At 39.2% G+C, this 18,235-nt stretch overlaps 1 protein-coding gene across 4 annotated transcripts in view; it reads right to left on the bottom strand.

The window, feature by feature from the left end:
* Positions 1 to 18,235, bottom strand: part of SMYD3 (SET and MYND domain containing 3) — a 562,584-nt gene that overhangs the window by 263,658 nt on the left and 280,691 nt on the right. Inside the window, exon 1 of one of the 4 annotated variants that reach the window (XM_074351718.1) lies at positions 2,876 to 3,009. The exons of the other annotated variants lie outside the window; for them this stretch is intronic. Coding sequence (XP_074207819.1) covers positions 2,876 to 2,950 — 75 coding nt within the window. The 5' untranslated portion in view covers positions 2,951 to 3,009. Of the gene's footprint in view, positions 1 to 2,875; positions 3,010 to 18,235 lie in introns of those variants that run through there. 4 annotated transcript variants of the gene reach the window in all.

The following is an 18,235-nucleotide window of genomic DNA, read 5'->3' as shown; positions in this document are numbered from 1 at the left end:
TGCTAATGGAACTTGTTTGGCTGCCTCCTTATCGAAACTTTACAAAACTTTAATTTCAGCCTTGTGAGCCCTACAGCTGTAAATTAATTGAATAAAATTTACAAACATTATGCAGTGAGATAATGCACTTGCAAAGTCTTTCCCCGTTTGGCTGACTTGGCCGCCTGGCCTGCCAGTTTTGCTTGACATGAGTTCAGAGCCCTTGGAAACCTTCCTAATCCTACTCTCTAGGCCTTGTGCCTATTCATGGAACCACGTTAACCCGTATCCGGAAAATTAATAAACCTCAGATGGGTTTAAGCACTCAGAAATAGTCCTGATACTTCTTGCCATTCATTATACTTAGGCATCCTTTGCCATGGGACAATCCTCCTCAAAAGACCACAACAGCAGCGGATAAAATCCCCGAGGTTATTAACATGCAACAAAATATCTCATTTAAGATTTCTGTGGTCTAAAGCTGCAGCCAGGAATTAAATTTACTGAAGGTGAAATCGCTTATGCTTGGGTTTAATACAGATATTGCCACCACCATTTTCTGAACTCGGCCAGTTCACAATGAAAGTGCAAAAATCATCATGATTTTTAAACAGCAAGGGGAGTAACACTGATTGCTCCCGTGTCTGCCAACAAGCAAGCAGCCCATCACTGGTTACATGGCCCTGCATCATACTGCCAGGGCAAAAGACTATGAATTTCTTCAAATGTGCAGTCCTAATATACTCAGGGGCTGTAATTCATTTATGATTTCCATAGTTACCAAGGAAGAATGGAAATGTTCCCTGCCACACCACCCCCCTCCCGGGTTGATTTTCACAGCACAACTGCCACCCCTTCCAACTGAGGTCAAGTCTTTCAGCTTCCATTTCCATCAATTTTATCAGCATATGGAAGCCCTCCAGCCCATCTGGAGCTATAGGGGCAGAGGCTTATCTCAGAAGCTTATCTCAGAATAAGCTTCTCCCTTATGTCAGAAGACTTGGGTTTCAAACAATCCCTGATACTAACGCTAAGGGAATTTTGACGATTTCTTAAGCTCTCTGCAACACTGCTCTGCACAGTAAAGTGAGGGTAACAATAGCACTCAGTAGGGTTGGTGTGGATGTGAAATGAGAGAAAGTAACACAAGAGCTGGGTACAGAACAGGCTCTAAATGAGAAAACCTTTGAAACATAAATACATCTGTTTTTCCCTTCTTTAGAAAACACACCAAAAATAGAGCCAACTTATCCCACTGCTGATTGTTCTTTAAAAAGATGGCCATAGAACAGAAACAGGCAAGTTCACAAATTCCTCTTCGAAGTTAATCACAGAAAAGACCAGAATATCAGGTGTTTGATGGCTATAAAAGTGATACCCCTGCCTCTGCCTGCCAAGCAAGAACTGGACAGAGCAATTCCTTGCAATAAAGGCTCACAACTTCCCTCAAGAATGTTGGACAGTGGGAAAATTAGCTAACTCAAACAAAGCTCATTAAATAAATAAAACTCCAAGCTTGTGTCTTTAGATAAAAAGCAGATGGAAACAATACAAAAGATTGCTAATGCTTTGGCAAACTCATCATTCTTCCAAGTGCCATTTACAAAAGCCCAGTAGACCTCCAGCTGTGGCCATGCCATGGGAACCCCCTACGGCAATTACAAGTGTACTTAACTCAAGACCATAAACACAAGAGTATTAAAATAAAAGAACTCCCAAATAAATAAATTTAGAGAACAATTACCGTTTATATCACAGAGTCATGGGTTCAAATAGCTAATGTTAAAGAAGAAGAAAAAAATATATATATATACTTTAATTTTAATTCATGTGCACGGAGATCTCACAGACATAAGACCTAAGAAGTCACCAAAGCGGGCAGTTTTTATTTTTTTTTAAAGATAAACATAAATTTGTGAGAAATCACTACATTGTAAAATGACTATAACTCAATAAAAAATATACTTAAAAAAAGAAAAAAAAATTTGTGAGGAATCAACAGGACAAAGAAACTGAGGCTTTGGATGAGTACTTAGGGAAGAATCGAAACAGAGTTTGGGCTTGGGATAGTAAATTAAAGATGTAACAGGTTTGTTTACATAGGCTTCTTGGCCCCAAATTCCCTCTGTCTAGTGATTCTACCTCCATATGTCCAGAAGGCACCTTTCACGTGGGAGCTTAATTTCCTGCTTTCAGGGAGACAGAAAGGAGAGCCAGAGTGTCCCTGTCACACTGGCTGATTCTTCAGTAAGTTTAATTCAAGATAATCAACATGCCCTTGGGGCCTATTTGGCAGCAGCCTACCCTGGACCCCAACACATATATCCACTTCATCAGGTAATCTCTAAACAGTAAGAACTTTAGTGGGTTGTCATCAAGGAAACAGTCAAAGCTAAGCCTGGGCAGGTTCTGGAAAACCAAAGTCCAGAGAAACTTGTTCAGACACTGAAAATTATAACTGACTTTTAAAACTGGCTAGTCTTGTTTCTGCCAAGAAACAAAAATCTTGGGCAAAGGAAGAATTCAATAGAGGAAATCCTTACATAGGTGGCTCATGCATTCATCAAAACATCGAAGCACTTACCAAGCCCCTACTGCACAGCAGACATTGTGCTGGGTGCTGGAGCAACAGCTACAGTGAGGTAAAAGCAGCCCCTGACCTCAAGCAAGTTACAGTCCAGGGAAATAACTGACCATGATGATACAAAAGCATGAGAGCTGTGCCAGAGACGGTCCCAGGTTAGCTACAAACGCAGGAATCCCAGAAAATAACCTGAGTCACAGTCTCAACAATCAGAAAGATTATGCCCTCCCATAATTAACACTACCAACATTAACCCAGTGTCTAAAGTTCACCCTCTTCTAAATTCCTCCCTTTACTGAGTTCCAGACCTACCTCTACAATATCGTCCAAACTGATTCTGAGATCACAGCCACCACCTGCTTCTTCAACATATCCTACACTTTCCATTGTAAATGCTTTGCAATCAGCATCCCTGTTTCCAGCATCCACGCCCTTCGTTATTTTACCAGTTAGCTTCTAAAGTATTTTCCACAAACAAGAATCTTATTTCACTCCCTTTCTTTAAAACCTCCAACAGTTCCTGATGGATAGAGGAAGTTCAAACGAACTGGTAAAGCTCAGCCCAACCCAGCAAAAGCAAATACGAGCTTTATTCCCCCTCAAACAAGCTAACACAGAGGCAATCAGACTGAACTCAGAATTGACAGACCCTGCCCCCTGCCACGCTTTCCAAGCCTCTGCTGCCTTGTACCTGCTGTTCCCTCTTCTCTTAAGGCTCCTCACCCTAGGCCTTGCCCAGCTAGTTCTTTCTCTTTCTGCTAATGTACTGTTGTCTGTGTAGTCTTCTTTGGCTTCAGGCAGACTTAATAACTCGGCCCTGTGCAGCTGTAACACTCCGCACATGCAACAAAACTGTACTCAGTACGCTGCTGTCTTTTCGTCCTTTTTCTTCCTAGAAAAGGGCCATTTTTTAATCATCTCCCGGAACCTAGCACAATGCACCATATAAAGAATATATCTGACAAAAAATCTGATGAATGAACTCGGAGAATTACTAATCCCTCCTAAATACAAATCTCATAAAGGAAATTACTGCCTATTAGGCTAGTACTGTACCATGCTACAAAGATAAAATTATCCTGGGCCTGATAAAGAAATCCTGTGATAGTCCTGGAGAGAGCCTGAGGGGGAGGCTTCTTATGAATGGACTCCTCACCATTCAAGTGCACCAGCCTGTAAGGCTGGCTCTGCAGCGCTCGCCTTCAGGCTGCGATTCGTCTGGTCTGAGGTTTGAAGTCACTCAAGGGAAAACACGATTGGTATCAGACAAACTTATTTTTAAGCTTAAGGTCAGATCTTATTAAAAAAAAAATACAATGCGTCCTAAGAATCAGAAGAATTTTTTTTAAAAATCTCTCTCTGCAGCTGAAATCTCTGTATGGTCATAAAAATCTTAATTGTTTGCTTGTCTCTAGGGAAGTCATTAACCTACATTGAAAAATTCAGGTTTGTATGATATCATTTATATGTGGAATTAAAAAAAAAGACATAAATGAACTTATTTACAAAACAGAAACAGACTCACTGACATAGAAAACAAATTTATGGTTACAGGGTGGGGGAAGGGGGTGGGAAGGGATAAACTGAGTTTGAAATTTGCAGACACCTACTATATATAAACAACAAGTTTATACTGTATAGCACAGGAACTATATTCAGTATCTTGGAGTAACCTATAATGAAAAAGAATATAAAAAGGAAAAGGAATATATGTATGTACATGTGTGACTGAAACATTATGCTGTACACCAGAAACTGACACAACATTGTAACCGGACTTTACCTCAATTAAAAAAATAGTATGGAACAAGCAAACTTCAGGTTTCATCAACAGCTTCACACATCCAGCTGTCAACAAAAAATGACTAGAGGTCTCTGATCGAGTTTTCACTTACCACCAAACCACTGATTATAGACCTCCTGATCTCCAAGTTTGTTTGTTTCACTAACATAAATTTCTCCTGGGGCTGCAGACGCAGACCAGGTAGCTGCTCAGGTGCAAAGAGGCCCAGCCTTACTGTGAGGATGTCAATATGCCTTCTGGGAGCCCCGAGGAGGATGCAGAGACTGGGGCAAGGACTCAGGAGTGAGTGTCTTTCCTGCAAGGTCCCAGAACTCCCCATTAAATGCTACAGGAAGACAGAATTCTTAGGGTGAGACTAGAAGGAGTCGAAACAAGTGGTGGGGATGCTGCTTATTAATACAGTCAGAGCTCCAGCTGCAGCCACAGTAAGAAACATAATCAACTATTTCTTCTTCAGCAGTGCACGCCTACTCCAGGGTAGACAGACTCTCAGAAGTGGCAGACCACAGCAAAAAGTGATCAGAAACTGCAAATTACACGCCAGTGAGGAAGGGCTGTGAGTCTAGAAACCAAAAGTCAGGGTCTGCCTTGGCTTAGTCTCTAACTAGATGTGTGTGGCCTTGGACAAGTCACTTAACCTGCAGGGGACTCAATCTCTTCATCTGTAAAAGAAGAGTCCAATCAGATCATCTCTTAGGTCCCTTCTAATTCTAAACTACTATAATACCATGTAAGGATTCTAAACTATGAAAATTAAGACAGCATGATTTTAGATATTTTTCAAATACAATCTTAAGAAAGAAACTTTCATTAGGATGTTCCTTCTTTCGTTGCCCATGAGATAAATCACCACATCCTCTCACAAAGAGAAACAAATATAAAACACAATAGAAATGACAGTGAAGGCTTACCAAAGACCCTGACCCAGCACAGTATTTGAGCAGAGCATGACATTTGAGCATGGTATTCATATGATGGAAACACACCTGGAGTTTTCATACCTCCCAATAGCTCATTAAGAAGTTTCAACCCCAAAAGAAGACAACTTAATGTTTTTCTTAGTTAAAAGAATCCGAGTGTTTTCACCACTCATGCTCTCTAAGCGACCCCATCCACAGTAACCAGTTCTACCACTGTTAACACCCATCTTAAGGTTTCCAAAGTTCAATGTCCTCCCTTTTATTTTGACTCGGGAGCAAATGATTCTCAAAGGCAACCCACACAGGCCAGTGTGGCTGGAAAAGCAGAGGTTCTTTCCAAGCCACACAAACAAGGATGCTGATGGTGACAGAATTCAGTGCAGCCTGAAGAATCCTTTGCTTTTCCTTAACACTCTCTGGACAGCTTTGCTCAAGGAGACATTTACTGGAGGTCCGTATCTATCATTCCTCTATAAAAGCTCCTCCACCTACATAGCTCATGAGTGAACTGTATGATCCTTCCTTCTGGGCTCCTCTGGACAAGGAGGAGTGCCCAAGAGTCACCACAACAGTGGACATCCTCTTTGCACCCCCACAGCATTTTACTGGTTTATGCTTTATCACAATCACAGCCATCTGTCTGGGAGTGGACCAAGGACAGTACTTTTCTCCACGTTCTTTTACCATGCAGGGTGAACAGTATCTTTAGCAATAGGTCTGCTCAGTTTATGGCTCATACAAGATAGGCCTGTTTATGACAGGCCTTCAAGAGCTGCTCATTAAACAGTTCTTACTCACCAATTAATTCACACATACTGCACAGAAATTAGTTGGAGGAATATTACTTGTATGCTTAACCTTGGAAAGGATTCTGCTGTTTTCAGTGAGGAATGTTTACCCTGACAGAGTGGGTGCACACTCCCTACATGCTTAACATTGCTAATTACTAAGTGATCCCAGGATTAAGGCTGTACTGCATGTTATAAATATCCCCAAATTTACCCTTAAGAGTTTACTCTTCAAAAGACAAGATAAATTACCAGGCAAAAAGAGAAGCCAATCCCATTTTCTTGTTATTGCCAAAATTTGAGCTGTTTTTCTCTAGGATTTCCATTGACTATTGTGAAAAAATTCAATATTGGTAAATTTTGGAAGAAATTTAAAAGTGGCCAAATGTTCTAATAAATCTATGCTAAATTTCTGGTTCTACAATGACTGTATTATTGGATTACTTTATTTTACTTCTCCCAAATCAGTTCTTTACTAGAGTTTCCAAAATTAGATTAATAATTACGGTTTTTTAACAGAAGCCAATGACGATATACATAGATTGCTACCAAGAAAAGGGTCAGAGCTAAAGAATCCAGTGTTTCTTCCTTCATGTGCTACAGAAGACAAGGCTACTGAAAAATTTACATTGTGAATTATGCGTGCTTTGAAAACTCAAGCTTTGAGAAGTAATATTTTGTTTGTTTTGGCAGCAAAAGACAAAACAAAGAAAATTAAAAGCCAGGTATATACTAACATACTTTTTCAAATACACCTGGAAAAGAAACTATTTCATATAATAATATCCTGGAGAATAGCAATGCTTCAGTAATAAATTTTTACAGAAATAATTCTGCTTCTTAAAGCAGAGGTTAGGATATCAATGAAGACCAAACATTTCAGTTGTTTTATAAAAAACAGAGGAAATTTAATAAAAGGAGACAGTCCTACTTTTTCAACTAGAATTGTTCCCAAAGGGAATATATATTTTAAAGATCAAGGCTTAGCATTGCTCTCCATGTGGTAAACAGAATAAAACCCATCACCAACCTGAAAAATTATATAAGCAAACCGCAAATGTTACGTAGGTGGCTACAAATTAGACAATAAAAAGTATCACTTGGAGATAGACTCGGTAAGAAGAAATGTTTAATATATTTTTTTGCTCTTTGATGGTTTGTTGATAAATGAGAAAACAGAGAACTCTGTTTTCACCAAGAAATCCAAAGTACTAAAAAAGCATTAGGATGGTATTATTCTGCTTTCGTTAAAATGGTATCATGTGTGACAGAGACTGTCTCTGGCTCCCAAGTCTTTAAACAGGAAACTCAGATCTAACCACATTGTGTTACAGTTTTCTATCCGTGTATTTGTTTCTCCCGTAGACAGTGAGCCTCCCATGAACTAGGACATCTGCTTTTCACTCATCGTGTATTTTCAGCACCTGTATGGTCATGACTGGCAGAGTCATGACAGAGAGACTTTCAAAGTATGGCAACTTACCTCACCCTTAACCTTTTAAAAAGAGGGCGTAGGGAACAATAAACATATTTGCTTAGAAACGACGCTCTCATTCTGCCCTTTTTCAGACTGCCTACTGCATGCTGAGTCACCATCAGCAGGCAGAGATGTGGCCAGCCTCTTGCCACGCCCTGTAAACCTGCTGAGGAATCTGCACAAGGAAGAGAAGTCCAGCAGGTGGCATGGTGATGGGACTTCTTGGGGATGCTGTGCGGTTTACCACAGTGGGGCCTACAACACTACTAACAGAACGCCAATGTCAAGAGGGAAGGAAGCACCAAGTTCAAGTTCCGATGGGCTCTGACAAGGAACAGCACTAAGAATTTAGATAGAGACACCTCAGCTACCAGTCCAGATGGGGTAATACAAATCGTATTTACCCTTTCACATGAAACAACCAAAAACCTGGACAAAGTATATGACAACTATGAAAAAAAGAGTTTTCATGACAATGAACATCAGGAGATAAAGACCAGGGATCTCCGAGAGATGGGAAATGAACAAAAAGATAGCCCCAGATTACTGAAGAGTTTCCAGCCACAGCACAGGGAGGGGGAAGCCTGGTAGATTCCCTGGGTTAAGAGGATGAAGCTGAGACTACAGGGAGACCAACAAGGCTAGACTTCACAGGTCAGGATGCCAGAGAGGGAAGTTCTACAGAGAGAATTCGACAAATCTGCCAGTGCTCACGCTTAGGTATTCACCGGTGCTGACCAGCACAGGCATAGAAGGACACTACCCCAGCCTGGGACAAGCCAGCGGCAAGGATTAGAGGTGACAGAACCGGGTACTCAAACAAGGCCAAAAACCTGTTCCTATCAGTCAGTGGAGAAAACCTCAAAATTCATGGAGCGTCAGATAGAGTCTTGCCTCGGTTACTTAACCTAGACTAAACATTGCTCTGGCATCACACTGCAAATCTCGAAAGCAAGACTCTTCAAAATCAAACTGTTTCCAAGTAACTTAACTATGTTCCAGGAAAAAAAGCTTGAGAAAAATCTGAAGGAATACAAACATTTCCAGCATCCCCAAAGGTAAAACAGGAATGCCAAGCATTCAAACATTATGAGGCATAAATAGAATCAGGAAAATACAATCCATGAACGAAGAAAAATGCAATCAATTGAAATTGACCCAGAACCAACACAGATGTTAGTATGAACAGACAAGGATATTAAGAGATATTATCATTGTATTCCATGTGTTCAAGAAGTTACACACATGGAAGATACAAAAAAAGACACAAATCACACTTTTAAAGATGAAAAACCACAAACGTCTGAGATGAAAAATGTACTAGATGAAATTCATGGCAGGTAACTTGAAGACACAACAATGGAGGATATCCAAAATAAAACAGACAAAGATAATATTTTTTTAAGAAAAAGAAATAGCATCAGTGAGCTGTGATGTCAAGAGGGCAAAAACATCTGAGGGGAAAGAGCAGTCCGATTTCAGCATGCTGTCACTGGACAGCTGTCCCATGGTGTGGTCAAGGATGGAGTCTGGGCCATAGATGACTACAAAGGTACCTGTTCCTTGATGAATTCAGACCCATTCCTTCTGTACAATTAGCACTTACCAAATGACACCTACCACGCAGGGAGAGAGTGAGAAGGACTAGCTAGGATCAAGAAGAGAAGGACTGGATAATCCACAAAGTGCTTTGGGTAAGAATGAACTGTAATCTACGCATAAAGCACCTTGAGACTCTCTCTCTCTCTCTCTCTCTCTCTCTCTCTCTCTCTCTCTCTCTCTCTCTCTCTCTCTCTCTCTCACACTCTCTCTCACACACTATCTCTCTCCCTCTCCCTCTGTCTCTCTCTCTGATGAACACCAGTCCATGGTGCACATCCTAACCTTTAGAGTTCAACTAACACTTCTCACTTTGTAAATCACATGGAGGCCATTTACTTCATAGTTTATCTTATAAAACAGGGCTGTTACAGAGAAATCAATAGGTTAAATTTACCACAATGTAAAAACAACACACATAATAGATTTAGAACAGAACTGCAGCTTTCTCGTCGTTGGCTCCCTTGCACAGGAAGATACTACAGAACTTTATGATTCCTCTTTTCACTTGTAAACCAGCGAAGAGATGTACTAGTTCCTTGTTAAGCACCAGACGTTGTTCTTTATCTTAAACACAGAATAATACATCAAAATACCAGATTGGCTTTCAGAGAGAAGTCCTTAGCTAGGCTGTTTTACTGTCCTTAATCATAGGGGGGAAAACCATCAAATATTAATGAGAAACAGAATAACTTTCATAAACAGTAAATAAAACTAGTTAGCCAGGCCCATCAACATGACTTAAGCCATCTCTTTCAGAAAAATAGTATTGCTTCAGTTAATTAGGTAACACATTTTCAAAGGTCAAGGGCATGATACCAATCAGCCAGCTTAGACCTCATTCCTTTCAACAAACAGGAGAAAAATTTACACAGGCAATAGTTTTTAAATAAAACAACAACAAAAAATTAGATCTCTAACTGATTGTAAAACCAAAATTCAGTCAAAAGGCATTACGTTCTCTTTGTTTTAACAAGAAATGAAATGTCTTTCCTTAGAAACTCTAACTCCAATGGATAAACATATTAGAATAAACCACAAAAACCCAGTGGAGCATCTGCTTTCCTATAAACATACAAGACATTTTGTGGAAAACAAGCCTCATCAAAAGCTGAACTGCATTAAATAATACACTCTACATCTGCTTGTCAGATTTTAGAAGAACAACAAAACCCACAAATACTATATCCATTTTGCAACATTTGTATAACTAAGCTAAAACTGGCATGTAGAAATTCAAGTCATATTCTTAATTTTTTGTATAACTTTAAGTTTAAATAAATAAAAGTTATTTCAATTTTCACTTCCTTTCAGTGTATTTCTATGGCACAACTGCTTCTATTAGAAGGAAGCAAACCAGGATGTTGACTTTCCAACTGGTTTCTCTGCTGCCCCCTTCTGCTTAAACAGTACACAGGAAGCTGGTTCCCCAGATGACAGAAATATCTTGGAGCCAAGTTAACAGAATGCAAAATCCAGCCTGGCATTAAGACTTGATTATCTCATTTCTTTAGAGGAGTTCTTCCATTTTCAACAGAAATCATTTCACGTGCATCCTGAAATCTGACCCACATGTCAGGTGATGCAAACCCAGGGATGACAAGGCACACTCTGTTAAGTAAGAAGCAACTTAGAAATACATTTTGTCATGCATACAGCCAGCAACTTCATGTTTACATCAAAAAAAAATTTACTACTTTAAAAACTGGGTTCCTTTATTCCTAAAGAACAATGTAATTACAGCATTTCTCACCACTAGTCAAATGTATATATTCTCTCTATGACGGATCTCTATGACGGAATGTCTTTCTGTTAGGAATTCAGAAGCTAACAGTTACGATGCCATGATTATTGATGTGCCTTTCTATCTCACTATCTTTACCATGTAGCACAATCTAAATTTCCTGGTGGTGAATAACAATAACTGGGTAATCCTGGTAATGAACTTTTAAAGGAAAGGGAATACAACAAAAATAAGTGGTTCCAAAAATGCCTGTATATTATCAGTAACCAAGTACATAAATCTGAAGCACTACAAAATTACACAAATAATTATTTTAAAAATGCAACAGAGGAGAGATTAAAGGGGGTGGGAAGTACCTGAACATAACTCTGCTTCCCAGTTTAATTTTCAAAAATGCAAATGTTAGAAAATTTAAAAAGAGAAGCAAAAGACATCATAAGTGCTATTTTGAAGGCTGTTCAAAAGGCATTATTTTTAAAGCAGACAATGAGTTTTTTCCCAGGTAGAAAGTCCAACAAAAAATGAAATCATAGGAGATATAACTCAACTCTACCCTTCATCACAAATGCCCTGAAAAACTCACAGAGACACCCTAGAAGCTTTCATAAATCCAATCCAGGAGATATACACGCAGGTATCAGGTGGAATATGGCCCACCTCTACCAATGATCAAATGAATCAAGCTAGAACTATCATTTATGCCCACTCAAGAATGTCAGTGATGGGAAACACTAAAAAAAAGAAAGAAAAACTGGAGTACCTGTTTCTGTCACTCTCATGGTAGTTTCATACCCTCTCTAACAAATCCTCCATCCTCTATCAGGGAAATCCTTATAAATCCAAATCTGATGACACTCCAGGTGACAGGGAATGCCAGATGTCTCAAACATCCGTTCTTTATCCTTCCTCAATAAGGGAGACCTTCACTTTTTTTTGTTTGTTCTTAAGTGTGTGTAAATAGAAGCGTGTGAAACCTCAGGGGAGCTTACTTCAAAGGCAGGGGACATATAGCACAGGGAACTCTACTCAATCAATATCTTGTAGTAACCTGTAATGAAAAAGAATATGGAAAGGAATATATGTATGTACATGTATGACTGAAACATGCTGTACACCAGAAACTGACACAACATTGTAAACTGACTATACTTCAATAAACAGAAAACAAGAATATGAAAACAAATATATGTATGTATATGCATGACTGGGACATTGTGCTGTACACCAGAGACTGACACACTGTAACTGATGATACTTCAATTTAAAAACAAACAAAAACAAAAAAACTAATTTCAAAGAAAAAAAGAAAATACTGTATTAAGTAGCCTCTATTGGAAGGCAATTATTTTTAAGGGAGAAGACTTACTGAAAGTCAGTGTAAATTTTCTAAATCTCTCTCTTTTCAAAAACACAAATAGCTGAACTGCTAATTCTCACTTATAAACTTTGGATCTGTTTTTTGTGTGTGTGCAGAAAGTAAATTACCGTATTTTAAGAGTCTCCTGTGTTATACATCCACCTTGTTATGTATGCATCTATATGGGACAGGCACATATTTATAATAAACATATTTTGAATAGCAAAAAAAGAAAAAAATAGGCATGGGGATGTGTCCTCCTTGGCTGCTCTGCCTCCTTCAATGTAGAAACAATGGCTGATGCTCCAGCAGCTGCCCTGAACCATTCAGGGCCTCCAAGAAGAAAGTCAGGTACAGCACAGCCAAAGGCAGACTGAGCCAGGACCTCTGAGGAGTTGTTAAGGCTGCTACTCCAGCCCTGGAACACTTGGCTGGCTTCTTTGATGTGAGAGTATGAACTCCTGTATCTAATGCCACTGTAGTTGGGTCTCTGTTTCTTACAGCTAAATGTTCTAACACACTCACCACTGAACGACTCTCCATTACCCATCAGATGTCCCAAGCCCTGCGTCACCTTCTGTCACATGCTATACTGTTCTTCCTAAGAAGGTCATTCCCTATCATGCCCTAAATTTTGCCTGAAACCAGGCCCCAATCCACCCACTGCTGGCTTACTAAATTCCGAGCCCCTCATCCCAAGCTCCAGGGTCACTCCTGTGCGGTCTTTGCTGGCCCTCTCTTCCCTGCCCAAGGGAGACTCTCCTCTTCCATCTCCCTCCACCAGCATCCCACTCACAGCTCTCCTTGTTGGATTTTAATCATCAGTGTCTGTATCTTTCTTTTGGAAACCCTGTTCTTGAGAACAGGGAGTATGTCATGTTCATCTCTATATCCTCAGCATCTGGCCTAGTGTCTGGCTCATGACCTTGACGAGATGGCCAATATTCTGATTTATAAATAATGAGCCACAGGCCAGCCAAGCTTGAATGTGACTTGTTCTGGGAAATTATTATCCTCAACCCAACCCCTCCCGCCTGTGTGCCTCCAGAACACTGTCCCCACCACTGAATAATGGACTGCAGTCAGCTATTCACACATTTGCCTCTCCTGCCAGCCTGGGAGACCCAGAAGGGCAGGCGCTGTGTATCACACAGGTGGGTACCAACACTGAGCACCATGCCTGCCTTACAACATCTGCTTGATAAATATTTACTCAGCATTGTCACAGAATGACTACATGAAGCATGGCCTTCTTTAATCTCCTGTTCATTGCTCACTACAGCAGTGGGGATACAAAATAAATCAGATCGAGTCCCTGCTCTGAGAAGGCTGTATCTAATAATAATTAGAAAGTACAAATACTGTTTTTAAGACAGAATGTCATGCTATGACTGCAATCTCTAGCCTGTACTAGGTACTAGTCCGTAAATATTTTGTGATACTAAAGATAAAACAAAAGTAACCTAGGATGTTATCCTAATTCATATTTCTTGTTCTATGAGTACTTTAAAAACCCACTTAGTAAATATGTAGCAGCAAAGAACCATGTGGAAGCTAATTATTATCTTGCAAATTAAAATCAGATCACAGCTGAGATCCCTCCCTCTTGTTTGTTTGACTTTATTCCAGCATTACCATAGATTTTGAAACCCCTCCCGTTTTGTGAAGGACAACTGTTTCCCTAATAATTGTTCATTTAAATTGTAATCTTTTAAAAATGAAAGAGCACAAAATCTATCTAACTATGTCTGTTAAAACAGAGATTGGCTTGAGATACAAGGTTATTATTTTTTGGTCTAGATGCTTACTTTTCAGTTTATTCACAGACAACATTGTTGATTATTTTTCTTTCATGTCCTAAAATTACTGCAGTGAATATAAGATTCTTTCAATAGGAGGATAAAGACTTGCCCTAGAGGGCAGTAACTACAAAATGACTGCTACGGAAAGTAGGAAGAATGTATGCTGGAAACTGGCCCTAAAATGAATACTCAGTGATGTCACTGTGGGATAAAGAGCAGTGTTAGTGAAGGCATCTGGGAACGCTACTCATGAAAGAAGCATCACAACACAACATGGTGATTTACTAAAAGATTTCTAATCAAACAAGATACCACAAGCAAATTAAAAATTTCAATGCTTAGAATTAAACTCCAGTTAATACAATATCTATGGCTTCTTTTATAGTAACACATATCACCTCCAATAAGCTACTGTGATACTTGAAAATAGTTCCATCTAATTCCCCTTTATTCTCTCAAATTTCAAAAGAAACATTTTGTAGAATGTTTGAGAAAGAAAAACTGATACCACCGAAAGGAATAAAAGAAAAAAAGAATTTCCAATATTCTATTGAGTCAAGAGGACCCATCTATGTGTTTGTCTCAATCACACGTTTACTTATCCTTACAGAAATGTATTCCCATACGATGGTATTAAGAATTCTAAAAACTACAACTTACTGCCAAACAATAAATGCTAAGGCCCCAAACATCTGTCATGTATTTCAAAAATGATCCACTAAATATTAATCCTATTACATGTTAATGAAATATCCCCAGTTGCCAAGTAATTTTAAAAAATGCACCAACTCATTAAAGAAAAAAATTACATATTTGACCAAAGGACATGTTTCATTTAACTCTTAGCTGAAGCTTCTCATTGAAATCTTGGTGGTGAATCTGCTAAGTCCAGCTTTCTGACACAGCTGGAGCTCAGTAAACAAATGCAAGATGGCAGCGTGTGAGGTGACAAACCAAACTCAGCTGATGTCCCAACCAAGGAACTCAAGCAAACATTCCTCCTGCTACCCAGGACTACTGTCATATTTGTACTAAAAAAATACCATGTGGAATACAGCAATTATTAACTTCAGGCAAGTCCTTTGGTCTCCAAAGGAGGCATAATTTTAAATCTATGGATCATGGATTTATTCAGAGGAAATTTCTGTCAAGAGAAAACATACATTGAGTTTTTGGGTTTTTACTTTGGTCTCCAGGGAACATCATCTCTATAATGCTCAGTGAAGTGCAGTTAAAGAGAAAGATTAAAGAGGAGATAAGAGACTATCCTTTACAATGAATTCTGTTCCTTTTTCACCCTGCTCTCTCACCAAAAACTGACTTTAGTCAACTATGGAGTTCAAAACCACAGAAATCCAAAAATTTGAAGTACCAGAACACCTGTCAGATGTCCACTGGAACTGAGCATGTTCAAAGCAATTCAAAATTAAGGAGAACTTCATGCTACAAGCACTGAGGGCCTAAACAGAAGAAGAGTTAGAGATGCTGTGGACTGAGTCATCCTGTGCCGTAAAACAGTACTTCTCCTAATGGTGACAGTCCTTGGTTTGCATCTTTATACTTTGTCCCTAATAAAACTAAGGCTATTAAAATTGTATTACATGCTTTCACTGTTTTACATAAGGTAGTATATATTTTACACTAAGTCCAAAAGACCTAATTAAACCATCACACAGAAAGGCATGCTGCCAAATTTTCCTAGGTTTTTTTTTTTTTCCTTCTGAGAAATGTATGTTTTTATATAGGAACTATCAAAGAACAGTACCCCCAGCACCAAAGGCTGGGGCGAGTTCTCCATCTCTGTCATCAGCCCTTCTCCCCATCACTGCCTCATGCAGGCTATTTCAGCCACCGCTTTCACTATCCTCTGTCATTCTTCATCTATAAATGCATTATGTTTTCTTTATTTTTAAATCTCTCCATTTAAGATCCTTCTCAGAATAAACAATGCTATTTGTCTTTGTATACATCTCCTGCTAAAGCCTAATAACTTCTTTTGCGCATAAAGAATGGTCAGTACCTACTTGCTGAACTGATGATGAATTAGCCTACAACTATCACTGTGAAAGCAGTGGTCAGTTTTAGTAAGTGAAAAACAATCTCTTTCTAAAGTGCTTTAACCTGTATCTTTTACTTAACCTGTATCTGTTACTAACTGGCTAATGATTTAGGGCCACTAACCTCTCTAGTTTTCTGTCTCCCTATCTGTTAAACATGAAATTGGCCAAGGTGATTTTTTTTCCCCAGCAATAAAAGTCTATTATAATTCTATTATTTTTTAAAAGGCTATATTAAACGAATCAGTGTCTCAGTCTTTGAAGGTGATTAAAGAAATGGCATAAAAGTCAAAGATGCTGTGCTCCGGTAAGAAGATGAAGTGGAGGTAGAGCCAGTTTCCTAACATGTACTGATCACTGGTTAAGTGTAACACACTGTGTGGGCAGTATGAATGCACAAAAATACATCAGATGGTCCCGAGGGCTTCCAATTTAATGGGGAGATGAAGACAGTGATATAAGGAAGATGTCATCAGTGCTAGAGACACAAATAGCACAATTTAAAAAAGAAAACAACTGGATGTGATGTCTCAAGCTAAACATGTCTCGTGGTCACACACAGAGACCTGGCTAGGTCTCATCCCAGGCCACCCACAACACAGCCATGGAATGAGATCTTCTACTTAAAACAAAATCTGATCATATTTCCTTGAACGGATTTCTGGCATGTCAACAATTCTGGAACATTACTTCAGTTGGTAAAGATGATGATGACGGCATATTTAAAACCTTGAATAATTTCCCTTAGTACTCCATATACTGAAGTAGAATCCACACATCTAATTTTTCTCAGAAACAAAAAAACACCTGCAGAATGAACACAATTTAAGTCATTAGAATACACCATTCATCATTTCACTCATCTCAAGAACATACTGACTTTTTATTGTCTGTCACATCAAATTAAAGACAAGGTCTTACTGTGCCCACATGGTAAATGTAATAACCGTATTACATACAATAGGTTCCTATGACAAAGAAACAGGGCTTCCTAGGCCCATTTCAGGTACTTCTTATTCTGGTATAGAGACAACAAAAAAGGAGTAAACAAAAAACAAAATGAATTTTTAAAAAACCCCTAATATTAAAGAGTGATCCCTGAGTTCACAGTAATTTTCCAAGTATGGCTGAGGACCAGGATTAATTGATGAGTTAGAAGGAAAGAAATACTCTGATGGAGTGGTGACACAGAAAAAATACTCTGGTAAAGCTAAGAGGAATGAAAGAAAGCGAACAGCAGTAGTGATGACAATCATGGTCAGAAGTAGTGACAGGGATCCTGCATAACAGACAGACGTCAGTCTACAGCCACAAAATCTAGGGGACAACAGAAAGAAAAGCAGCCACTCAATCAATAAATCCCCAACAACAACCAGTTCTGTGATCAGAAAGGTGGTGAATAGCAGTGAAAACTACCTATCCGTTCCATCCCTTTTACACACAATAACCTACGAAGAATATGTAAAATGTAACTGAAGAAAGTGGCTGGAGATCCGGAGAATTAGAAGCCACCTGAAACAGATTTCAGTATTCCCAGCTCTCAGCCAGCCATCTGGAAAGTGCTTCAAGCAGAACGGTTCCAGAGCACTAAGCAGCACTCACGTGGTGCAGCACGATGCCAAGCCAACTCACGAAGCAAAGAGCACTGCAGCTTGGGTAGGACACCATGTGGGCACAACCAGTGCAGGACAGCATTAGACCAGTGGCTCTCAGTGGGAGTGGTACCACCCCCAGGGCCATTTTGGGTGCTTTCAATGATCACAATGGCATTTGGTTAACTGGAGCCAGGCATGCTAGACAGGACGGTCTTAGATAACTAAGACTTATCTTGTATCTTGCAAGTCTTTCAAATGGCCCACTGGACTTTCTTATAGATGAAAAATTCCTGTTTATAATTACCCAAATCTAGAGCCCAATTCCAATTAACTGACAGGCACAAAGTTTCTTGCACATTTTAGTATCTACTAAATTGTCAAAGATCGCAACTTCCTTGAATGCAAACTGAGGAAGGAATATATTTTATTTTGTTTTGTTTGAAACTGTATCAGAGTTGTTTACCATTTTGGAAAATCATGTCACCAACCCATGGTGTTTAAGTTACCAGTACAACACACCTGCATCAAT

The sequence above is a fragment of the Camelus bactrianus genome, chromosome 23 (genome assembly GCF_048773025.1).
Source record: "Camelus bactrianus isolate YW-2024 breed Bactrian camel chromosome 23, ASM4877302v1, whole genome shotgun sequence".
Classification (NCBI taxonomy): domain Eukaryota; kingdom Metazoa; phylum Chordata; class Mammalia; order Artiodactyla; family Camelidae; genus Camelus; species Camelus bactrianus.
Note: the sequence above shows the minus strand (reverse complement) of the source record. Positions and strands in the feature narration are given on the sequence as shown.